Source organism: Colobus angolensis, unplaced genomic scaffold (assembly GCF_000951035.1).
Source record: "Colobus angolensis palliatus isolate OR3802 unplaced genomic scaffold, Cang.pa_1.0 Scaffold199, whole genome shotgun sequence".
Classification (NCBI taxonomy): Eukaryota; Metazoa; Chordata; class Mammalia; order Primates; family Cercopithecidae; genus Colobus; species Colobus angolensis.
The window spans coordinates 1,075,764-1,101,616 of NW_012115143.1; the positions used below are offsets into that span (position 1 = coordinate 1,075,764).

Consider the following 25,853-nt stretch of genomic DNA (forward strand, 5'->3'; position numbering starts at 1 on the left):
AAATAGGTAATCGATAATGTATTGGGATAAAGCATTTTTGTGAAAACCAGAGGGAAAGAAAGTTTCAAGAAGATGAAAGTACTCAAGAAAATACAGTGCTACAGACAATTCAAGGAAGATGGAAACTAAGGAAAGACCCCTGAATTTGGTTACCAAATGGATCCTCTGAGATTTTTTTCTAAATGCAGTTCTTGTCAATTGCTAAGGACAGAACCCAGACTGTAAAGACGTGTTAGGAGCTACAAGTGAAGATACTAAATGTAGATGACTTCAGAAGGTTTGGAAGAAGTCAGGATGAAAACACACACCTTTGCTTCATCATCTAACAATTGTGCATGCCCTCCATGAAAGTCAGCGAAGCCAAAAAAATATGTGCTGTGCTTGCTGGACAGTATTTCCTGTGGTGATTGTACTAAAAAGCTACAGTGCTATACTAAAGTCTACTACATCTGTTGAGTATGGCTGCCACTCTGAACCTATGACCAATTGCTGGTGGTGAAGCAGAAGAGACTATAGTTCACAGGGGTGCAAACACAAGAAAGGAGGCTTATATTATTGTTGTTTTTAAAAATAAGGGAGTCTTGGTTGACTAAAAGAGTAGGAAACACAGGTCTGGATAATTCAGGAAGTTAACTCCAGGAAAAAGTAACAATAAGTCAGAACCAAGAGCCTAGGTAGAGGCATTAGACTTAGAAAGAGACAAAAAGAAAAAGACCAATAGTGAAGACACAGAAAAATTTAGTCACTGAATAGGTTACGGTAACAGACACAGAGAAACCGGAGATGATGAGGGAATTTAACTTAGATAATGGCAATTTTCTCAGAAAATAAATAAATGAGGTCATCATTCTTAAAGGGAGTCTAGGGTGGGATTATACATTTAAAGAGGGTTATGGTCTAAAATTGCTACTTAAGGAAATACATTAGTTCTATATTTTGAAATGAACACATATAACAAAGTTCTTGAATGAATAATCTACCCCTCTCCATTCTTGGAATATTTAAAAGTCTAATATGGTCTTAATTATATTATTATGCATATATATGCATTTTCCAGGGAATAAACGTGTATATAAATACATATATACACATATTTAAACCCTGCTATTCCCCAAAATAAGCAAAACTACCATAGAGCACATTTTCTACTCAAGTATATACAGTTTCCTCCTAAATTTAAAAGACAAATTCAAATATGTAAAAAACTACTGCAAATAATAAACACTTTACATCAAGGAAGCTGTAACATATAACTATACTATTAATAATTACTAAGAACTTAAAAAGGCACTGATCCTACTAACAAATTTCACTTACATCACAAGCACACCACTCTTGGAACATGAGTAAAATATTCTTCAATTGCATCTGTATAGCAATGGCAGCCTCCCAATCAGGATCCACTTCAATGTGTTGCCCAACCTGTCTTCGGATTTCTTCCATTCCCTGCAATTAAAAGTTGGTCAACATATACCTATTTGAGCCCTCTCTCTTTGCTCTGCTGTCAGGATTCATAACATTTTAACATGGTTCTTACACTGGGTCAGAATGCATGGGTTCAAATCCCAGCTCACAGATAATATGCTCAGGGCTAAAACATTAGCTGCAAAGCACAGCTCTGTCTGGTATCTCTAGCTGTGTGACCCTGGGGAAATTATTTCTAAGCTTGGTTACTAAATGGATCCTTTGAGATTTTTTTCTAAATGCAGTTCTTGTCAATTGATAAGGGCATAAGTCAGATTCTAAAGCAGTATTAGAAGCTAAAAAAAAAAAAAAGTATTAGAAGCTAACAAGTGAAGATACTAAATGTAGATGAATTCAGAAGATTTAGGACATGTCAAGATGAAAACAGGCACCTTAACCTCATCACCCAACAACTGTGCACGCTTTCCATAAGGGTGAGGGAGCCAAAAAAATATGTGTTGTGCTTGCTGCACATGCAAATAGCCCTTCCATGTAAAATGAGAATATTAATAGTAACTACTTAATAAGATTGCTATAAGGCTCAAAAGAGACCATGCATGAAAAGTGCTTACTACACATTTATCACATGGTAAGTATTCAGTAAACATTAATAGAAGTAGCAATAGTAGGCCGGGCATAGTGGCTCACACCTGTAATCCCAGCACTTTGGGAGGCAGAGGCAGATGGATCATGAGGTCAAGAGATTGAGACCATCCTAGCCAACATGGTGAAAACCCACCTCTACTAAAAATACAAAAATTAGCCGGGCGTGGTGGCGGGCACCTGTAGTCCCAGCTACTCGGGAGGCTGAGGCAGGAGAATCACTTGAACTCGGGAGGCGGAGGTTGCAGTGAGCTGAGATCGCGCCACTGCACTCCAGCCTGGCGACAGAGCGAGACTCTGTCTTCAAAAAAAAAAAGTAGCAACAGTAAAGTAAGGTATGTAAAAGGATCTATCAAAACAGGATGAATGAGTCAATGTTTAAATCTTGTTTCTACTTTGCTAAATACTTTCTTGTATTAAAACCAAAATCTGCTTTCAAAAGACTGGGGTTAAATTTTTAAAAATAAATTTATCTTACTGATGTACAAAAAAATGATCATACCTGCATACAGGTAAGAATCTTCAAAAAAGATCGAAAACCTTCAAGGAACTGCATTCTTAATCTTTCTGTCCATATTGTGGGTTTGCTGATCAGGATATACCTATCGTTTCAAGAAAGAAAGAAAGATTTCACTTCTCTATTTTGAGATAATTTTAAGGTTCTCGGGGTATAGACAATGTTGATTTATAAAAATTATGGATTCTAATTTCTCACAATAATTAGAAGATCTGAGTAGAGCTAGAGTTATTTATTCTGCCTTATTTTAAATACAACCAGTAAAACATGAATGCTCTAGAAGGGGCAAATATCAAGCTAAACCTGACTTCATACACTACATTCTCAGAGATTAGTCTGATTAAATGAACCTAGAACTGACCAAGCCTGTCACAGCTACCTCTGGACAACCACAGTACAGATTCCCTAGAACTGTGCATACCCATCACCCAAAGGGCCAGCTGAAATTCTTTCAGCCTCAGGAAATTTGAAACAGATTTTCTACCTCCAGTTTTTCATAACCCAGAACTTGGAAGAAGGATGTAAGCACCTGTCATCTTGACTTGCACATCAGGATGTACTAGTTTCAAGAGATAAACAAACTCATTTTAGCCTGTAATTTGTATGATCAATATTTCTTTTGGCTGTAAAGACAATGACTGGTTTCATATACAATGGGAACAATGTTTATCATGAAATGAGTTTTCAGGAAGTAATTATTAACAAGTATTAAACACTATTTTGCACTTGACCAATGAGAATAAATTCCTGTTATATTGCAGGTATTGGGAACATAAACATGGACACACCTATCCTGAAGTTCATAGTATAGTGGGAAAAACAGATACATATAGTAGACAGAAATTCAATGTTAAACACTAAAATAATATATAAAAGAAGTAATGTATGGCTCCTGCCTGTAATCCCAGCACTTTGGGAGGCCGAGGCAGGCGGAACATGAGGTCAGGAAATTGAGACCATCCTGGCTAACACGGTGAAACCCCGTCTCTACTAAAAATACAAAAACTAGCCGGGCGAGGTGGCGGGCGCCTGTAGTCCCAGCTACTCGGGAGGCTGAGGCAGGAGAATGGCTAAACCCGGGAGGCGGAGCTTGCAGTGAGCTGAGATCCGGCCACTGCACTCCAGCCCGGACGACAGAGCGAGACTCCGTTTCAAAGAAAAAAAAAAAAAAGATTAAAGTTTAAAATCTGTCACACTGAACAAACCGCATTCATGTTTCATTGTTTTCTAAAGCACTACTACTCAGAGTGTGGTCCACTAACCAGCAACATCAGCCTCACCGGAGTGCTCTTCAGAGATGCAAAATCTTGGGCTCTAATCAGACCTGCTGAATCAGACCTCCCCCTGCCCCCGTATTTTTTTAAAGTTGACTTTATTCTGTTGCCCAGGTTGGAGTGCAATGGTGTGATCATAGCTCACCGCAACTTCAAACTCTCAGGCTCGAGTAATCCTCCTGCCTCAGCCTCCCTAGTAGCAAGACTACAGACACGTGCCACCAAACTTGGCTAATTTTATTTTTTGTAGAGACAAAGTCTCACTATGTTGCCCAGGCTGGTTGCAACCCCCTGGCCTCAAGTAATCCTCCTGCCTCAGCCTTCCAAAGCACATAAGTCAACGCAATCATCCCCAGAATCTGAATTTAAGGAAGCTCCCCAGATGATTTGCTTCTGCACAGCAAAGGAAACTATCAACACAGTGAAGAGACAACCAACAGAACGGGAGAAAATTTTTGCAAACTATACATCTGACAAAGGCCTAATAGCCAGCATCTATAAGGAACATAAACAAATTTACAAAAAAAAAAAAAAATTAATAAGTGAGGCTGGGCGTGGTGGCTCACTCCTGTAATCCCAGCACTTTGGGAGGCCGAGGTGGGGAGATTGCCTGAGCTCATGAGTTCAAGACCACCCTGGGCAACATGGTGAAACCCCATCTCCACTAAAACATCTCTACGAAAATACAAAAAATTAGCCAGGCATGGCGGTGTGCACCTGTATTCCCAGCTACTCGGGAGGCTGAGGCAGGAGAATCACTTGAACCCAGGAGGCTGAGGTTGCAGTGAGCTGAGATAGTGCTACTGCATTCCAGCCTGGGTGACAGAGCAAGACTCTGTCTCGAAAAATAAAAATTTAAATTTAAAAAAGAGGGGAGCAAAGGATAGGAACAGAATAGACACTTTTCAAAAGAAGACATACATGCTGCGTTGGCAGTATGTAACAATCACATGAAATAAAGCTCAACATCACTGATCATTGGAGAAATGCAAATCAAAACGACAATGAGACACCATCTCACACCAGTCAGAATGGCCACTATTAAAAAGTAAAAAGTAACAGATGCAGGGAGGCTGCAAGGAAAAAGGAATGCTTATATACTGTTGGTGGGAGCATAAATTAATTCAAGCATTATGGAATACAGTGTGACAATTCCTAGAAGACCTAAGAACAGAAATATCATTCAACCGGGCAATTCCATTACTGGGTATTCACCCAAAGGAATATAAATTGTTCTATTATAAAGACACATGCACACATACATTCATTGTAGCATTCACAATAGCAAAGACATGGAATCAACCTAAATGCCCATCAGTGATAGACTGGATAAAGAATATGTGGTACATATACACCATGGAATACTATGCAGCCGGAAAAAGGATGAGATCACATCTTTTCTGGGAACGTGGATGGAGCTGGAGGCCATTATCCTCAGCAAAATAATGCAGAAACAGAAAACCAAATACCACATGTTCTCACTTACAAGTGGGAACTAAATGATGAGAATGCATGGACGCATAGAGGGGAACAACACACACTGGGGTCTATCAGAGGACTGAGGTTGGAAGGAGGGAAAGGATCTGGAAAAATAACTAATGGGTACTAGGCTTAATACTTGGGTGACAAAATAATCTTAACAACAACCCGCCATGACACAAGTTTACCTATGTAGCAAGCCTGAACTCAAAATAAAAGTTAAATTAAAAAAAAAAAAAAGCAGCTCCCAGATGATTTGCATTCACATTAAAATCTGAGAAGCACTGATCTAGAAGAGAATTTACATTTTTGGTTTCTAGCAATCTCACATAGCTCATGAGGGACTTCTACAAATGACTTATCAAGAAGATATAAGGAACTGGATCAAACAAAAAGGTAAGGAAGGGAAGGAAAAGAAGTTTGTAGATAAAAATAGGTGGCAAAAGCAATGGGAAAAGAGGGAGAAAGTGTGGACAGGGTGAGACAGTAAGGGAGTGATTTGGTTTGAGAATGTGCTATACTTTCTGGAAATGGAACAAAGGAACAGGTTGGAGTAATAAAAGAATAATATTGTTCTCCTCAATAGAACCAAGGTTCAACTGCATCTCTTTTCTAAGTTGCATTTCCACAATAAATTAGCAACCGAGAAACAAAGTACCCCATGAGATACCTCCCAAAGAGCAACTGACAAAACTGAAGTAATAGGCATACATTTTTTAGAATAAGAGAGATAGTAATCCCTCCCTTCTATGTTTTACCAGGCAGATCTCAGTTGGAGAACTGTGTTCATTTCTTGGCACATAAACGGTACACATGCACCAGAAACAGGTTCAGTAAAGAAGGGCAATGATTTAGAAGGAATTTTAATCAACATGAAACGGGACCAGTTAAGAAATAACTGCAACTCAATGCAGAAAAGACCTGGCAGACATGACTGCTGCCTTTAAACACTTCTTCAAGTTAAATGAGAATTGAAGTTGTTCTCAATGGACAAAGAGAGAACTAGAACCAGAAAATAAAAGCTACAAAAAAAGACAAGAGTTCAATATACAATAGGAAACTTTCTAAGAGTTGGAAGAAGCTATCCAAAGTTGGAATGTGCTGCTTTGAGAGAGTGAAAATTTCCTAAGGCAGGCTGAACAGAGTACCTACTAGTACCAACAAACTTATTTCATGCTGAGTCAGATAAACACAAAGCTAAACTATGAAGACCTACAAATTCTGACAGAATTTAGACTTCATCCTGGGAAGAAAACACATTAAGTGTGGTTATTTCTAACTAATTTAAAAACAAGGTTTCAGGGGAAATTAGTAAATAAACATGCAGGGAAAGAGTAAGATGTTACTACAGAATTTCTACAATGAGAGACTGAGAAAACAGTGAACATGAATTATTTGCTAAATAAAGAGTTTTTGTGATTGGTGTGTTAGGCCAGGTTTCAGAGCAGGTTTTGTGTTGCTGTTTATGTATCCTGTGGGGCTACATGACATAGTAGAAGGAACATGAGTTTTACAGATAAATGGTGTTTATAATCAAATCTCAGTTCTGCCACTTACTAGCTTTGTGACCTTAGGCAAATATTTACAATCTACAAAGTAAGATTATATCAAGTACCTGCTAAGAATGGTGCAAGAGTATAATCAGGTAAAATAAGCAAAGCTCCTTGGCACATAGCAGTTACCAATAAATTTCACAGGATTCTTATGAGAGCGAATTACACAGTACCTGCAGAACAGGTGTTAATTTTCCCTTCCCCTGGTCACTAGAGATATCTATATTTAGGTTGGGATATAGGGGAGGAATTGTAAGCATCAGAAGATTTGAAGTTGCCTTCCAAACCAGACACCTTAAAGTTCTACTATAAGGGTAGGTATTTAGGGATGTGCTGGCTCTAAACTATTTACCGTAAAGACTAGCTATAGTCAGAGACCCACAAAATATGATAAAACAAGTGATTATGCACCACTTAACTGGAAATAAAAATAACTCAGTTATAAGAATACTTCACAGTAATGACAGTCACGGTAGAGAGATTTTTTTTTTCTATATTCACTGACTTAACAATAACTTTAAGTACTGCCATTAGGAGTTTTTGTTTTTTACAACATGTAATTTTTGCATAATTTGGCTGAGAAACAAATTTCAATTGCAATGGCTACATATCGATTCACTACTGAATTTACCTATCATCTCCACTTATACTGAAGATAAAACATAACAATTTACTAAAGTTTATTTTTATTTTTTTAGAGATAGGATCCCGCTCTGTTGCCCAGGCTGGAGTGCAGTGGCATGATCACAGTTAACTGCAACCTCAAACCCCTGGGCTCAAGTGATCTCGCCTCTGCATCTGGAATAGCCAGGAATATGGGCTTACACTGCCATACCTGGCTAATTTTTATTTTTATTTTTTGTAGAAACAAGGTCTCGCTATGTTGTCCAGGCTGGTCTGATACAGATGCAATTTTTTTTTTTTTTTGAGATAAAGTCTCGCTCCATTGCCAGGCTGGAGTGCAGCGGCACAATCTCGGCTCACTACAACCTCCACCTCCAGGGTTCAAGTGATCCTTCTGCCTCAGCCTTGCAGCAATTTTTTAAAAATGGAGTATTTTCAATCTGTGGTTGGTTGAACCCACAGATGTGGAACCCACAGATATGGAGGATCAACAGTACAGCAAAAGGGGAGTTAAAAAAATGTTAATAGCCAGGCACAGTAGCTCATGCCTATAATCCCAACACTATGAGAGGCCAAAGCAGAAGGATTGCTTGAGCCCAGGAGTTCGAAATCAGCCTGGGCAACAAAAGGTGAGACTCTGTCTCTACAAAACAATAAAAAATTAGCCAGGTGTGGTGGCACGTGCCTGTGGTCCCCGCTACATGGGAGGCTGAGGCAGGAGGATCACTTGAGCCCAGGAGGTCGAGGCTTCAGTGAGCCATGTTTGCATCACTGCACTCCAGCTTGGGCAACAGGACGAGACCCTGTCTCAAAAAAAAAAAAAAGAAAAAAGAAAAAAGAAAATGAAAGAAATTTACATCAATAGATTATCTGAAACTATGCACAAAGAGACTATATAGGAAGGACAGAACCAAAGTGTGTGAGTGGAAGTGAGTGAAAAGTATGGTAATCACAATGGGAATGCATTTGGTGACCCCAGAAGACCCCAAGTTCTTGTAACAGGCCTCTCCTCAATAGCATCTTTATTAACCAGGTTTTACAACTCAGTAAGAAGCCTTCACTGAAGACATTTATTAACGCAAGGCAGTAACAGTTCTTTGTACTTGCCATCATTATAAAGAGAATTCTAGATAACCAAAATGATCACAGGATTACTTATAAGACACAGCAAATAAGCACACTGAGTTTAACAGGCGCCCTCACGTTTTGACTTGAACAACTTACTTTAGGTCACATATTACTGCATATACTCTTCCCAGTTTGTCCTGGCTGTAACCCTGGAAGTTGAATTTATTGTTCCTGTCCAAGTACTCAGGTAAAACTTCTAGCAGAGTTTCAGTAATGACAGAGATAACATTCTGCTCTTCAATAAGATGTCGAGCCTGCAGAATATTTCAAGAATATTTTCTTTAGCATTAACTCACTGTGGTATGGACTTAATTTATTCATTCATTTGGTTAGTCCGTAAGTTATTTTTAATAAATGTTTGTTATTGAATGTTAAACACAGTCCTTAGTTTCACTGAATAGCAACTACTAATAAGTTATTTTCTAAAAGAAAAAAATTCCCTACTCCTCGGTAACTAGACAACACCTATTTGGATACCCCAAGCCCATTAGACAGGTTATCTAGATAAACATTCATCATCAGTAATCACACAATGAAGCCAGGTGTGGTGGCTCATGCCTGTAATCCCAGGATTTTGGGAGGCCGAGGCAGGCGGATCACCTGAGGTCAGGAGTTCGAGACCACCCTGGTCAACATGGCAAAACCCCTTCTTCACAAAAAATACAAAAATTAGCCAGGTGTGGTGGCAATGCCTGTAACCTCAGCTATTCAGGAGGCTGAGGCATGAGAATCACTTGAAACAGGAGGCAGAGGTTGCGGTGAGCTGAGATTGTGCTAATACACTCCAGCCTGAGTGACAGAGCGAGACTCCGTCTCAAAAGAAAATCACATGATGAGCAAAGTACAACAAAGATGTACTTCATGACTTCTAGCACACTACGATCTATTTTGAAATCTCCTTCTTACCCCAATCTAAATTCTCCTCCCCATCCTTTTGAAAAAGTAAACTAGAAACAATTAACCAAGTTTGGTTAACTATCTAATTCCAAACAAGAAAAGAAGTAGGGCTTGGCGCGGTGGCTCACACCTGTAATCCCAGCACTTTGTCACACCTGTAATCGCAGCACTTTGGGAGGCTAAGGCAGGTGGATCACCTGAGGTCAGGAGTTTGAGACCAGCCTGGCCAACATGGTGAAACCCTGTCTCTACTAAAAATACAAAAATTAGCCAGGCATGGTGATGCATGCCTGTAATCCCAGCTACTTGGGTGGCTAAGGCATGAGAATCGCTTGAACTCGGGAAGCAAAGGCTGCAGTAAGCCGAGGTCGTCCCACTGCACTCCAGCCAGGGCAACCCAGCAAGACTCTGTCTCAAAAACCAAAAAACAAAAAACAAAGAAAAGTAGTAGTATACAAAGGAAGCAGAATCTTCCACTCTACTCCCAGGCCTAGGTAGCACCATCTCTCCCAAATGCTTGACAGGCACACTCTCCCGCTTCTCAGTTTTATCTTACTCTATCTGCCTACAAACAATAACTTAAAAATAAAATATTTTTGGTTTGAAAAGGCAGGGTTTGTAAGTTACTCTAGAAAGTAAGAAACCAGTTCTAGGTGTCATCTGCATTGACGAGGACATCTGAACCAAGGCAGCGCCTCGTTAACTAGTCCTTGGGTAGCACTAAAGTATTCACATAGCCCAACTTACTGATTCTAACATTGTTCTAATTTGATTCAACATTAAGTGGAATTCTTACAAAGCAAAACAAGTTTTACTTAGAAAGACTGAAAAGGAATATAATCAATACATACCAGAGTAGGAACAGTAAACATCTGAACTGAAAGTGCAGTTATAGAGATACTTCTGTCATGATCATCACTGATATATTCTTTCTGTAGTTGTTTATAATACTGAAATATATAAGTAGAGAATCAATTATAAATCACTACTAAAGACCTTTAAAAAATCCCAATTTTAATAACTGCTGCAAGTTTCTATCTATAAAATGTCAAGTAAGATAATTCCTATTTATTAAGGCAAGATATTATGATCAACAAAATATCTTAGAAGGAGAATAACAAACAACAAATCGAGTAAAAATTTCACTTACTCAATTCAGCAGAGATAGAAGTGGAAACTATTAAAACATACATACAGGTTAAAAAAAAAAAAAAAAACCACAGAGGACTGCAATGGTATAGTTTATCCTTTCTCCAAACAGAATCTGGGGCAAGCTTTAGCAGCTTCTACTCTAATGGTATTGGGCAGGGAATATATTCAAAGTATGTAACAACTAATATGACCCAGAAAAACCAACCAATCAGATTGAATCCAGCCTTAAACAGAATGGATGCTGGCTGCAAATAACTTCTTTCCCATACTGGTACATAACAGCTGCAAAACAACCCTGATAAACTGGGAGAGCAAAAATGGTAATACACTCAGTCACACAACAGGCATCTATTATGTGCAAGGCACAAAGTTGGATACTTAACCTATTTTAAGTTGGATACTTTACCTTCCAAAATTCCTACAAAGTTTAAGGGGTAACCATGGTGTACAAAAAAATCATCTAAGTAGGGAGATCGGCTTTTGTATAAGAAAACAAAATTTCATTTCAGATCACACATATGGTCCAATACTCTATATCTAAAGAGTTTTAGAAGAGAACATCTTAGGTTGCCATCACTGCTGAAGGATAAGACGTACAACGAATGTCTTAGTTACTTGTAAGTCTGCATATAAAATCCAGGGAATGCAGGTATCTTATCCCACAGTGTCATTTGCTTACAACAATCATTCTTTCTTTCTCTGCTTCCAATTCCATCTTGGGTCCTATATCTATCTTAAGTCTTACAGAATTGACTGCAACTCAAAATCAGAGAAAATTAACAAGTATTACTGGATACCTTTATATAAGGCAAAATAAAAAGATTCAAAGGAGTCCCTGATATGTATAACCTTGCAATCTAATTTGGTTGATAGACAAAAAGACACAGTAAGGTAAGAGGTACATGACAGATTAATAAAACATTAAAAAGCTGTAAATTTTAGCCTTACATTTTAGCTTCCAACAATTAAGTAGAAACCTTGGCCACCTAATTCCTGCACCCCACTTTAGCATACACATCTGTTCTTCTTTCCCGCTATCCTTTTTCAATTAGTCACTTCTATTCTTATTGTAATTTTACAAACAAGGCAAATAAATGATTACGAAGTCTGAATGCATATGTGAATGTGATAATCTCCCTTTGCTCTGGGTCAGTAGGTCATTTTCCACCTATCTCTTCTCTAAGAGCGCTGTTTCTATATAAGCAAATGACATTTGTGAAAATATTTATGCAATGTATGAGACCAAACTTTTTTTTTTTTTTGAGATAGGAGTCTCACTCTGTTGCCCAGACTAGGGTGCGGTGGCGCGGTCTTGGCTCACGGCAACCTCCATCTCCCGGGTTCAAGCGATTTTCCTGCCTCAGCCTCCTGAGTAGCTAGGGCTACAGGCACCCGCCACCATGCCCAGCTAATTTCTGTATTTTTAGTAGAGACAGGGTTTCACTATGTTGGCCAGGCTGGTCTCGAGCTCCTGACTTCAAATAATCCACCCACCTCCGCCTCCCAAAGTGCTGGGATTACAGGTGTGCGTCAACCCTCAGGGCCAAGAATGAACTTTTGACAAAGAAATGAATCATAATATTTAATTTTGGATTCATAATTATCTGTTTCTATTAATTCATTTATAAAAACTGCCTATTTGTATTTATTGATATTTAATTTATAAATAATTACCTTCACAAATTCCATAGCAAAGAGTTTTTTGTATTCCATCTCCATAAAAAAACTGCTGAAGATCAATTCATGAAGGATCTTACGGGCACCTATAGATTATTTTGGGGAGGGTGGGGGAATGAGGGGAATTACCAAGGCAAAAACCAAAAATATTCCAGCTATTAGAGTGGCAGAATATTATAAAATTATTTCACATGCAAACAGACCTCAAATATAAACAGTATTTATTGTATTAATATTTAATAACGAATTTAAAATACACAAATATATTGCCTTTTCCCTCTTTTTCTGTACCCCTCCCACCACTTCATCTTACACTTCAATTTATTCTCTCCTAACTTTTTCATTCTGTTTCTATTTCACTCAAAAGTACTCTTACTCTGTACTTTTCCTTCTCTATGCTTTTAGCCTTTCTCTTGACTTTTACATTTTGTTCTTCGTTTAGATTTTTACAATGAAAATAGCTTTCTTTTTGCCACTCAACAATGGCATTACTACCTGAATATATAGATACATGTATAGATATATACATATATACTCTTTTTGACTGGCTCTCACTAAATGAAAAGACTCTATAATTAAAAGATAACATCCCTGCGTTTTAACACCAAAGAATACATACTGACTGGTTAAACTTGATATTCACATGTAATATCTTATCAGTCAAGATCACAGATTTAGTAACTAATTTAATAAACAAAAGATATTACAGCTCCACTTTAAGATCATAATCTTCCTTGGCTTCCTGACAAAAAGCGTAAGCAAATGTCTACTTACCTTTATAAAGCTTTGCATCCCAAAGCATTAACCTGCTTATGAGACAGGGATTCTCCGAGTCAGGTTCTTCTCTAAGGCATGCTTGGCAAAAGATCTGCCTAAAGTCACCTACAAACAAAAGAGCTCACACAATTACACAACTTGTATTCTTTTTAAATAGAGATGAATCTCACTCTGTTGCCCAGGTTGGTCTTGAACTCCTGGGCTCAAGTGATCCTCCCACCTCAGCCTCTCACAGTGCTGGGATTACTGTCATAAGCCACTGCACTCAGCCATAATTTTTATTCTTATAATATTTCTCCTAAAAGTACATTTCCTATAACATGTGAAAAGACTAACATTAATCCTCCTACATTTGATGTAAAGAATAATTCTGCCAACATCAAAGACTCAACGGTCAATAAAAAGATATTATTTGATACTATGGCACTTGAAATAATATGCTAAGATATTATGCATTTGAAATGCAACCCTGAAAATTAATCAAAGTGTATAAACCAAAAAAAAAAGAAAAACTGTATTTCATACTCAATGACATTTTAAAATTTGTGACTATAAAAAACATAGTATTTTATCAGAAACAAGAAAAACAGGAGGTATGCTTACTTGAATAGCTCATAATTTTGTTCATCCAGGAACCAAGACGCAAAGCAAATTTCTGATGAGCCATAATCTCTGAGTGTAATACTTCTACATGAAGTGGATGTTGAGAGACATTTTCTGAATGACTCTACAAATGAAGGCAACAAACCAAAAAAATAGCATTTAAAATTTGCTTTTAGTAAAGGCATTTATACTTTAAAAAAAGAAATCACATAACCCTGCCAGTTCCAAATTTCTGCATCTAGGTGCCCCAAACCACTTCAACAACATCATCACTCAAATTATTCTACTTGGCCTCTTGTAAAGTACATTCATCTCTTTTTCCCCCTAATTCAGAAAGTTACCTTTATATCTTCCTTTGCTTCCTGGCAAGCAGCATAAGCACCCGCTTTAACAGCCCGACGACCCTAATTATAGACAAAAGTGAGAATTAGGTAATGAAATGATAACCACAATCAATAAGCAATATGTAGCCCAAAGACTTAATGAGCTCTTAATTACTAATCACGTGTTGACTAAACGTTGTAAGATATTGAAACAATACCTGAAAGACAGATGCAAATGTTTAACATCTTTATGAAGTATGAAAACTTTAATATACCTAGGAGAGATATTCTATAATTTAAGATGCTGAGTTTCTTGCCTGGCAAGAATGGTAGTTCTTTAGTTACTGAAGTGTCCTTTCTACTTGTATGAAACAATGACTCAGGCTTTCTAAACTTCTGCTGTGTGTTTAAAATATTTTTCAAGAATGAATTCACAGTTCTTTTTTTTTTTTTTTTTTTTTTGAGATGGAGTCTTGCTCTGTGGCCCAGGCTGGAGTGCAGTGGCCTGATCTCAGCTCACTGCAAGCTGCAAGCTCCGCCTCCCGGGTTCACGCCATTCTCCTGCCTCAACCTCCTGAGTAGCTGGGACTACAGGCACCCGCCACCTCGCCCGGCTTGTTTTTTGTATTTTTTAGTAGAGACGGGGTTTCACCGTGTTAGCCAGGATGGTCTCGATCTCCTGACCTCGTGATCCGCCCGTCTCGGCCTCCCAAAGTGCTGGGATTACAGGCTTGAGCCACCGCGCCCGGCCAAATTCACAGTTCTTCAACACGTATCCTATAATATACTTGTGGCCCATTAACGAGCTGGAAGTATAGCTGGACTACTGATTCCACCAGTCCTGGAGGCGCTCACGCAAGGTCTATGTAGGATTTCCTTGTAGCTTATTCTTTTACCCACCTGTAAAAATTTATCATTTTCTACGTGTGTCATGTGAAAAAAGTCAGGAAGCACTGTCTTCCTCATTTAACTTTTACAATGACCTATGAAGAAAGTATACCCCACTTACACATGATAAAAAGAAAAATAAGACAGAAGTTAATTTGTCCCCAAATCAGAAAGTTAGCAAGTGATATATTCAGAGATCCATGACAAGCATTTCATCTCCAGAGTTTGCACTTCTAACCATCCTGTAATATTCCCTCTTTCGCTCCTTAGTACATAAGCATAAGAACTATCCAAATATATTTGGACTACTAATTACACCAGTAAGGTTGCCATTACAGAAGAAAAAAAATGCACAAAAAGCCAGGCCATAAGAGATTGTTAAAAGAACAGATAAGACAAGAATAGTTATATAAACTTGAGCTCAATCAGTTTATATGTATGTGATGCTGGCAATTAACCTACAGCAGTGGATCTCAATAAACGGGGGGGAGGAAAACCACCTCACATCCATATTTTTTTGGCTGCTATCAAAAAATAACAAGGGAGTTTGCTGATCATGGTGGATGGGAGGCAGGACTAGATTGGAGCTCCGACTCAGATGGACGGAGGAGTGCACAGAGGCTCACATCATGAATTTTAGCTTCAGAACGACTGCAAGAACAAACCAGGAATTCAAAGAGGACCCACAGACCTTCTGAAGCAGGGAACTGCTCCTGCAGGACCTGGGAGACACCCTAAATACTCAGTCCCACTATCTTTCCAGAGGAAAAGAAGTCATTATATGAAAAAGATACTTGCACACACGTTTTTAGCAGTTACAATTCGCAACTGCAAAATCATGGCACCAACTCAAATGCCCATCAAAGAGTGGATGAACTGTGACATATCTATATATACATACATATATACACATACACAAACACACATATATGTATATATAGACACACACATGTATACACACATACACACACACACACACACACACACACACACAGGATGGAATACTACTCAGCCATAAAAAAGGAATGAATTAATGGCATTTGCAGCAACCTGGGTGAGACTGGAGACTATTATTCTAAGTGAAGTAAATCAGGAATGGAAAACCAAACATCGTATGTTCTCACTGATACGTGGGAGCTAAGCTATGAGGACGCAAAGGCATAAGAATGATACAATGGACTTTGGGTACTTTGAGGGAAGGGTGGGTGGGGGAAGAGGGACAAAAGACTATAAATAGGATGCGGTGTATACTGCTGGGGTGATGGGTGCATCAAAAATCTCACAAATCACCACTAAAGAACTTGCTCATATAACCAAATACCACTTGTACCCCAATAACCTAGGGAAAATAGTACTACAGTCCCAGCTACTCAGGAGGCTGAGGCAGGAGAATGGCTTAAACCCGGGAGGCGGAGCTTGCAGTGAGCTGAGATCCGGTCACTACACTCCAGCCTGGGCGACAGAGTGAGACTCTGTCTCAAAAAAAAAAAAAGAAAGTAGAATTGGTGGTTGCCAGGGGATAGAGGGAGGAGAAAAGGGGGAATTGTTCAACGGATATAAAGTTTCAGTTTTGCAAGATAGAAAAGTTCTAGAGATCTGTTGCATGACAAGATAGTTAACACTAGTATACGGTATACCTAGAAAAAGATTAAAATGATAAATTTTATGTTATGTAGATTTTACCACCATTAAAAATTTTATTGATTGACTGGAGATGGGGTCTCACTCTGTTGTTCAGGCTGGAAGGCAGTGGTGTGATCAAAGCTCACTACAGCCTTGAACTCCCAGGCTCAGCCTCCTAAGTAGCTGTGACTACAGGAATCCAACAAAAATAACCTTTCTTAATGACCAAAAAATACAGGGGTGGGAGTAGATCAACTGAAGGGAGGCAGTGTTTTCAAAATACATGGGCATTTCTTTCCTATTCTCTTCTGATTTCCTAGGCTTGGGCTGGCATGTCTACTCCGAAAAAAATTCTTTCCAAGTGATTTCTAATAGGTTACCTTTATCCTCACAGTATAGCTGAAAGCACAGAACTACAAGTGTGTATCCTTAAGGGTTTGTAAAACAGACTAACTGTAACACAGTTTCTTCTAGCCAAGGAGTACATTTTTCACCTTAATTGAGTGTACAACATTATCTCATGTCCTATTTTACCTTTTGAATAATCATTTATTAAAAAGCTTTTCTTGCAATCATCATCACCTTATGGAGCCTTGGGACCCCAAAACAAGACAACCTATCAGTAGATAGATTAGCTATAGCTACAGGCCTTCTCCACTTTGACTGCAGAGGAGAGCAGTAACAGGAAGAAATGCTAGGAAGAGGTAGGGCAAACACTGGGAGACATAGATCTTTCCATTCCATATGAAAACCGACAAAGCACAGCCCCACGCTTTCGCAAGTCAATTCTCCTGGGACACTGGTTTCTCCTACTGGTATGTGTCTTTTCAGAGTCCTAAGATTATGACAGCTCACAGTAATCCTCCCACAATAACAGATCTTATTATCTACTAAGATTTTCTCTTATAGTCTGCAATATTAACCTTGTACATAAGACGGCAAAAATGTGACTCAGGAGTCGGGTGCAGTGGCTCACACCCGTAATCCCAGCACTTTGGAAGGCCAAGACGGGCAAATCACCTGACTCCAGGAGTTCAAGACAAGTGTGGGCAACATAGTGAGACCCTGTCTCTTAAAGTAAAAATTAATTTTTTAAAAATATGAACTTAAAAAGAGCACCATTACATCTTTAAATTTTTTCTTGAATGCCTGTTTTTTTCTTTTTATTATTATTATTATTATTATTTTGAGACGGAGTCTCGCTCTGTCTCCCTGGCTGGAGTGCAGTGGCGCGATCTCGGCTCACTACAAGCTCCGCCTCCCGGGTTCCCGCCATTCTCCTGCCTCAGCCTCCGGAGTAGCTGGGACTACAGGCGCCCGCAACCGCGCCCATTTTAGAGAGACGGGGTTTCACTGTGGTCTCGATCTCCTGACCTTGTGATCCGCCCGCCTCGGCCTCCCAAAGTGCTGGGATTACAGGCTTGAGCCACCGCGCCCGGCTATTATTATTATTTTTTGAGATGGGATTTCGTTCATTGTTGCCCGGGCTGGAGTGCAATGGAATGATCTCGGCTCACTGCAGCCTCCACCTCCTGGGTTCAAGTGATTCTCCCGCCTCAGTCTCCCGAGTAGCTGGGATTACAGGCATGCACCACCACACCTGGCTAATTTTGTATTTCTAGTAGAGACGGGGTTTCTCCATGTTGGTCAGGCTGGTCAAGAACTCCCGACCTCAGGAGATCCGCCCGCCTCAGCCTCCCAAAGTGCTGGGATTACAGGTGTGGGCCACCGTACCTGGCCTTTGAATGACTGTTTCTTTCATAAGAACAGTAGGGAATAATTCTTTGAAGGCAGATTCAATCTAATTCATCTTGGTATTTCCTCAAAAAGCTTTAATAAATGTTTAGTGAACTCACTTAGAGTTCACTAAAAGTGTGTATCTTTAAGGGTTTGTAAAACAGACTGTTTTACGCATTTTAAGAAAATCTTTGATAAACTATTATCTACCCAGGGGAGGAGGTTGAGAGAAGGAAATAGAGTTTGATCAGCATGAGATTATCATAGGACAGCTGAAGAAAACAGAAGAAAACAAACATAAGTTTTTAAAAACTATCTGATGGGTTGTCACTTGAAAGAAAAAGAAGAGCTTTTCTGGTTTGTTCTATAAGAAATTAGTCGGAAAACACATGGAGACAGATTTTGGCTGAAAACGGGAAAAAAATTTTTCTAAGAATGAGAGTTGTCTAACAAGCAAAGCAGTCAGAGAAACAAACTTTCTAAGTGCTAAAAGCACAAGTTAGAGGACCAGCGATATTGTGCTCTCAATATAAGGATGGCCAATTTCACTGGTTTTTCACTATTTCCTATCTTACATCTTTTTTTTTTGACACAGCATCTCGCTCTGTTGCCCAGGCTGGAGTGCAGTGGTGCAATCTCAGTTCACTGCAACCTCCCCCTCCCAGGTTCAAGCAATTCTCCTGCCTCAGTCTCCTGAGTAGCTGGGATTACAGGCATGTGCCACTACACCCGTCTAATTTTGTATTTTTAGTAGAGACGGGGTTTCACCATGTTGGCAAGACTAGTCTCCCGACCTCAGGTGATCCGCCTGCCTAAGCCTCCCCAAGTACTGGAATTACAGGCGTGAGCCACCACACCCGGCCCTATCTTACAACTTTACCATCAAACAGGGTCCTACCAGGACAAAAACAAAAGGCTCCATTTTTCTCCTAAGAAGGACATTTAAAGATTGTCTTTTAAGGTCTTTGTGATTACAGCCACCTAATGTTTTCTGAATGAGACAGGGTATAAATATATATTTAATAATTGTTGTGAAAATCTAACATCCCAAGTAGATTTTACTTTGTACAACTAGTACTGTAGTTGAAAATCATAAGCCCGATTAACCTTTAAAGTTCCTTCTATGACCTATAACTACAGCGTAGCAATAGTAATATAAGTATTGACATCTGACTAAACCTGGTATCATTCTGAAGGACTAAAAAATGTTTGCTAAATACTCCATTTCACTTTCTTCTATTCTTTTCTGTCTTCTTTTCCTATCTCTATTGTTTTTGCCTTTTCTTTCTTTGCCCACTTTTCTCTTTCTTCCTCTGATTGGTTCTCCTTTCCTATTCTCTTCCTTACCTTTTTTTCTTCAACTTTTAATTTCCAGGGTACATGTGCAGGATGTGCAGGTTTGTTACATAGGTAAACGTGTGCCATGGTTGTCTGCTGCAGAGATCAACCCATCACCTAAGTATTAAGTCCAGGCTCCATTAGCAATTCTTCCTGATACTTTCTCCCCCCTCAATCTCCCTGACAGGCCCCAGTGTGTGTTGCTCCCCACCAAGTGGCCATGTGTTCTCATCATTCAGCTCCACTTATAAGTGAGGGCATGCATGTTTGGTTTACTTTTCCTGAGTTAGTTTGCTGAGGATAATGGCTTCCAGCTCCATCCACAGCCCTGCAAAGGATATGATCTTGTTCCTTTTTACGGCTGCATTTCTCTAACGATCCATGATGTTGAGCTTTTATTCATGTTTGCTGCCTGCATGTATGTCTTCTTTTGAGAAGTGTCTGTTCATGTCTTTTGCCTACTTTTTGGTGAGGCTGTTGGTTTTTTTCTTGTAAATGTGTTTAAGTTCCTTGTAGACTGGGTACTAAACCTTCATCAGATGGACAGATTGCAAAAATGTTCTCTTATTCTGTAGGTTGTTCACTCTGATGATAGTTTCTTTTGCTGTGCAGACGCTGTTTGGTTTAATTAGATCCCATTTGTCAATTTTTGCTTTTGTTGCAATTGCTTTTGGTGTTTTTGTCATGAAATCTTTGCCCATGCCTATGTCCTGAATAGTACTGCCTAGATTTTTTTCTAGGGTTTATAGCTTAGGGGTTTACATTTAAGTCTTTAATCTATCTTGAGTTAATTTTTGTATAAGGTATAGGGAAGGGGTCCAGTTTCAATTTTCTGCATATGGCTAGCCAGTTATCCTAGCACCATTTACTGAATAGGGAATCCTTTCCCCATTGCTTGTTTTTGTCATGTTTGTCAATAATCAGATGGTTCTAGGTGTGTGGTCTTATTTCTGAGTTCTCTATTCTGTTCTATTGGTCTATGTGTCTGTTTTCGTAGCAGTACCAAGTTGTTTTGGTTACTATAGACTAGTAGTATAAAGTAGGGTAGTATGATGTCTCCAGCTTTTATATTTTTGCTTAGGATTGTATTGGCTATTTAGGCTCTTTTTTGGTTCCATTTGAATTTTTAAGTAGTTTTTTCTAATTCTGTGAAGAACATTAATGGTAGTTTAATGAGAATAACATTGAACTTAACAATTACTTTGGGCAGTATGGTCGTTTTCACAATGGTGATTCTTCCCATCCATGAAGATGGAATGTTTTTTCCCATTTGTTCGTGCCCTGTTGAGCAGTGGTTTGTAGTTCCCCTTGAAGAGGTCCTTCACTTCTCTTGTTAGCTGTATTCGTAGGTATTTTATTCTCTCTGTAGCAATTGTGAATGGGAGTTCATTCATGATTTGGCTCTCTGCTTGCCTGCTGTTGGCGTACAGGAATGCTTATTCTCTTCCTTTTCTTTTGCCTGCTAAATCTTCATCTTTCTTGTGTTCTTTAAGGACTGCCTTACCTATCTCTCTTTTTCTCAATCTTCTTAACTGTAAATAAATATAGCTTTCAACCATTCCTCTTAAAACTCACTCATACTCATGTTCTTCACTTCCTTACAATAAATCTAATTTCAGGAATCTATCAGCCAAAAAGTAGAACACACTTTTTAAAATACTTTAGAGTTATGTCAAATTATAAGGAATCTGGAAACACAGTCAATCTGAGACCAGCAATGATTAACATACATTTATCACCTCCACTTGACTATATGTAACTTATGAGGTCATCCAAAACTTAGAAGAAAACACAGTTCACATTTATATGCTGGTCGTATCAGTAAATAACTGATCTTTTTAGCCTTTAAGCAAACAGAGACTTACTTATATACAAGAGAAATGTTGGAGAAAACATAGGCTGACCAAAATGTGGTCCTTGCACTGGAAGTACCAAAATCACCTAGGAACCTTGTTAGAAATGAAGAACTGCATACCCAATAGCAAACCTACTAGAAATCACCTAGGAACCTGTTAGAAATGAAGAACTAAACTGCATACCCCATAGCAAATCAGAATTTGCATTTTGTTTTGTCTCAGTTTTTTTGTAGAGACAGAGTCTCGTTATGTTAGCCAGGCTGGTCTCAAACTCCTGGCCTCAAGTGATCCTCCTACCTCAGTCTCCCAAAGTGCTACAAGTACAGGCATGAGCCACAGTACCTGGCCCCTAGAATCTGCATTTTTAACAAGATCTATTCATGTGAACATTAAACTTTCAAGAGTGCTATTCTAACCAGAACTCTCTTTTATTTTTTTTTTTGAGACAGAGTCTCGCTCTGTCGCCCAGGCTGGAGTGCAATGGCATGATCTTGGCTCACTGCAAGCTCCGCTTCCTGGGTTCACTCCATTCTCCTGCCTCAGCCTCCCAAGTAGCTGGGACTACAGGTGCCCACCACCATGCCGGGCTAATTGTTTGTATTTTTAGTAGAGATGCGGTTTCACCATGTTAGCCAGGATGGCCTCAATCTCCTGACCTCATGATCCACGTGCCTTGGCCTCCCAAAGTGCTGGGATTACAGGTGTGAGCCACTGCGCCTGGCCACTAACCAGAATTCTTATGTACTCAGAATGAGTTACCGGTGTGCCAAGATATTGATCCTCTTAGTTCTCCAGGTATAAATACAGATTTATGAAATAAAGATAATAATATCAGTATCAATCTCAAATAGTTGACTTATGGCTATAGGGCTTAAGTGAGATATTACATATAAAGTATACCATGTTTGACATATGTAAATACTTCGTAAATGTTAGCTATTATTAGCTGTTCACACCCTTTCGTTTTTTTCACTTCATTTGCTCTTTCATTAATGATTTGCGATCACATAAGCTATACATACGAAACACAGAGAAAGTTAACCACATATTCTAATTCTATATTAAACCATGTGTCTTTAAAAAGTACATTAAAAATGAAAAAATTAAATGACTAATGTCATGCTATTTCTTACTCTAGATTATACTGCACCCAAGGGCAAGGATGAGGTTAATATTCCTTTTATATACTCATATTACCTGAAGAACCCATTTTGCTCCGGGTGGATGTTAAATAAACTGAGCCATAGAATTAATATTACTCTAAAAATAATTCAAATAAATCATGTTAAGACCTCAGAAATGATCAACTTTTCATAATTCATGCACTTATTCATTCATTCATTCAATAAAGAATTATAGGACCAGACTAAAGTTGAGATGACATTCTTACCTACGCTTTGCCAATGGAAGAATCACAATGGTGATTCAGTAACTTTCTTTTTTTTTTTTTTTTTGAGATGGAGTCGCTCTGTCGCCCGGGCTGCAGTGCAGTGGCATGATCTTGGCTCACTGCAAGCTCCACCTCCCAGGTTCACGCCATTCTCCTGCCTCAGCCTCCCAAGTAGCTGGGACTATAGGCGCCTGCCACCGTGTCTGGCTAATTTTTTGTATTTTTAGTAGAGACGGGATTTCACCATGTTAGCCAGGATGGTCTCCATCTCCTGACCTCCTGATCAGCCCCTCGGCCTCCCAAAGTGCTGGGATTACAGGCGTGAGCCACCACGCCCGCCCAAATTCAGTAACTTTCTAATTATTTAAAATAAAAGAGGAAAGTTATAAACAGTTACCTAAAATTATGATACACACACACACGCAAAACTGAAGCTCTAACCAATTTACCTAGGATGTAAGGAATAAATGGAGAGGATGGTCAGACCTAACACAATACTGAGCAAGGGCTTCAGTCAACACCTGGCTGCCAGGAAGCTTTCAGAAAACAGAAACGTAATTCAAAAGGAGACCACAAACCTCTTTGTCTATGGCAGTGGTATGCAACTGGGCCTCTGCGAGCTCACAGTCAAGAGCCCTTTGTAGGCTGTATATGACGTGGTCATATGAATGGTGTTCATCATTGAAAAGGACACAATAGTATCTTTCATTTTTCTCCCTATTAGAAAAAAAACAAACACATATTTAGATACTAATCAAATAAACAAAGGAAAAGTTAAAAAAATAGACAAAATTAATATGTAACATCTGTGTAGTTTCCTACCTGTAGAAAAGTAACACCATAAAAGTAATATAGAATTTGATTTTTTTTTTGAAACAGGGTCTCACTCTGTCACCCAGGCTGGAGTACAGTGACGCAACCTCGACTCACTGCAACTGCTCCCTCCCAGGCTCAAGAGATACTCCCACCTCAGCCTCCTAAGTATCTGAGACTGCAGGCACGTGTCACCAGGCCCAGCTAATTTTTGTATTTTTTGTAGAGATGCTTCACCACGTTCTCCAGGCTGGTTGCAAACTCCTGAGCTCAAGCAATCCGCCTGCTTCGACCTCCCAAAGTGCCAGGATTACAGGCGTGAGCCACCACACCTGGCCCAGAATTTGATTTTAAGTGGTATAGTGCCATCACTTTTTAAAACTCTGATTAAAATATTTCCTTTTCCATGTTTTTCCCCCAATTTTTCATATTACCTTCAAAACTTTCAGTTTAGTGACTGTATGTTTTGGGGTTTGTTTCTTTGTTTTTTGAGATGGAATCTCACTCTGTCACCCAGGCTGGAGTACAGTGGCGTGATCTCAGCTCACTGCAATCTCCATCTCCTGGGTTTAAGTGATTCTCCTGTCTCAGCCTCCGGAGTAGCTGGGATTACAGGCGCCCACCACCACACCTGGCTAATTTTTGCATTTTTAGTAGAAACAAGGTTTTACCATGTTGGCCAAGCTGGTCTTGAACTCCTGACCTCAGGTGATCACCTGTCTTGGCCTGACTGTACGTTTTTAATACTACCCTTAACTCTTGCTTATCTCCTATTCTGACAAAAGGAGACAGGCCTCAGGCTCAGAACCTTGAAACAAGTAATAAAAAACAGACTTCATTGAATTTATTTTTGTTTTTACTTTCTATTTAAGTGATACTGGTATTAATGTACATGTAAGTTAAAGTTTTAAAAAGTATACAGCATAGACTTAAGCACCAGCACTGCCATTTTGGCAACAGGACCTTAGACAGGTCACCTAATCTTTTAATTTTGCTGAGATGACTGCTTTTTCATCTCCAAATAGAACATAATATCTACATTCAAGAGTGTTATGAGGATTTCACAAGATATGTAACAACAGCTGTCATGGGCTACATATATGTTCAGGTTTTGTTTTGTTTTTTGAGACTGAGTCTTGCTCTGTCGCCCACGCTGGAGTGCAGTGGCGCCATCTCAGTTCACTGCAAGCTCTGCCTCCTGGGTTCATACCATTCTCCTGCCTCAGCCTCCCAAGCAGCTGGGACCACAGGCGCCCCCACCACCATGCCCAGCTAATTTTTATATTTTAGTAGAGACAGGGTTTCACCATGCTAGCCAGGATGGTCTTGATCTCCTGACCTTGTGATCCGCCCACCTCAGCCTCCCAAAGTGCTGGGATTACAGGTGTGAGCCACTGTGCCTGGCCTATGTTCCCACTTTTAAACAATATATAACATACTTTTACAATACACTCAATTGATTCTCAAAACTTTGAGGGGCATATTTTCTCAGCCCTCTTTCATTTTAGAAAACAGAGACCTAAAGGGGTTAAAAGACCAATATGTCATGGTCACAGTTCCAATAGGCAGTGAGAGGGCCTAGAACTGAGATGCGTGAACCCAAAGACCTGTGCTACTCACATATACAACGACACTTAAGCAATCCTCCTTTTTTTGATGGGCAGATGGCTCATATTACGTTTATCAACATAAAGTGATTTATAAGGTTTAACTGACATTAACACCTGTGGGAAATTAACATATTTGTGGATACAGTTTGTCATAACATTTATTTCCACAAGTGGTTTTTGACCTAATAAGTCAAAATAGTACATTTAATAGTATATTTAATATCTCTATTAATTAGAATTCTTACTTCTTTCTCCCTTTAAAACAAAACAAACAAAAATAGTCAGTAAACTCAAAGAATGACTATTTAGATTTGTGCTGCAATTTTGTGAAAATCCTAATATTACACGGGTAGAAAAATTCTCACACAGCTGAAAGTTATCTTCATATCAGGTCCAGAATTCTTTTATGGCATTTGTAAGTTAAGAGCAAATATGGGCCGGGCACGGTGGCTCAAGCCTGTAATCCCAGCACTTTGGGAGGCCGAGACGGGCGGATCACGAGGTCAGGAGATCGAGACCATCCTGGC

At 39.2% G+C, this 25,853-nt stretch overlaps 1 protein-coding gene across 1 annotated transcript in view; it reads right to left on the minus strand.

Moving 5' to 3' along the window:
- The window catches only part of UBR1 (ubiquitin protein ligase E3 component n-recognin 1), a 158,669-nt gene that overhangs the window by 97,275 nt on the left and 35,541 nt on the right, over window positions 1–25,853 (minus strand). Inside the window, exons 6-14 of the mRNA XM_011941205.1 lie at window positions 23,482–23,620; window positions 14,090–14,152; window positions 13,749–13,872; window positions 13,143–13,250; window positions 12,366–12,454; window positions 10,391–10,489; window positions 8,739–8,896; window positions 2,570–2,669; window positions 1,318–1,446 (exon numbers count right to left, since the gene is read on the minus strand). Coding sequence (XP_011796595.1) covers window positions 1,318–1,446; window positions 2,570–2,669; window positions 8,739–8,896; window positions 10,391–10,489; window positions 12,366–12,454; window positions 13,143–13,250; window positions 13,749–13,872; window positions 14,090–14,152; window positions 23,482–23,620 — 1,009 coding nt within the window. The remainder of the gene's footprint in view (window positions 1–1,317; window positions 1,447–2,569; window positions 2,670–8,738; window positions 8,897–10,390; window positions 10,490–12,365; window positions 12,455–13,142; window positions 13,251–13,748; window positions 13,873–14,089; window positions 14,153–23,481; window positions 23,621–25,853) is intronic.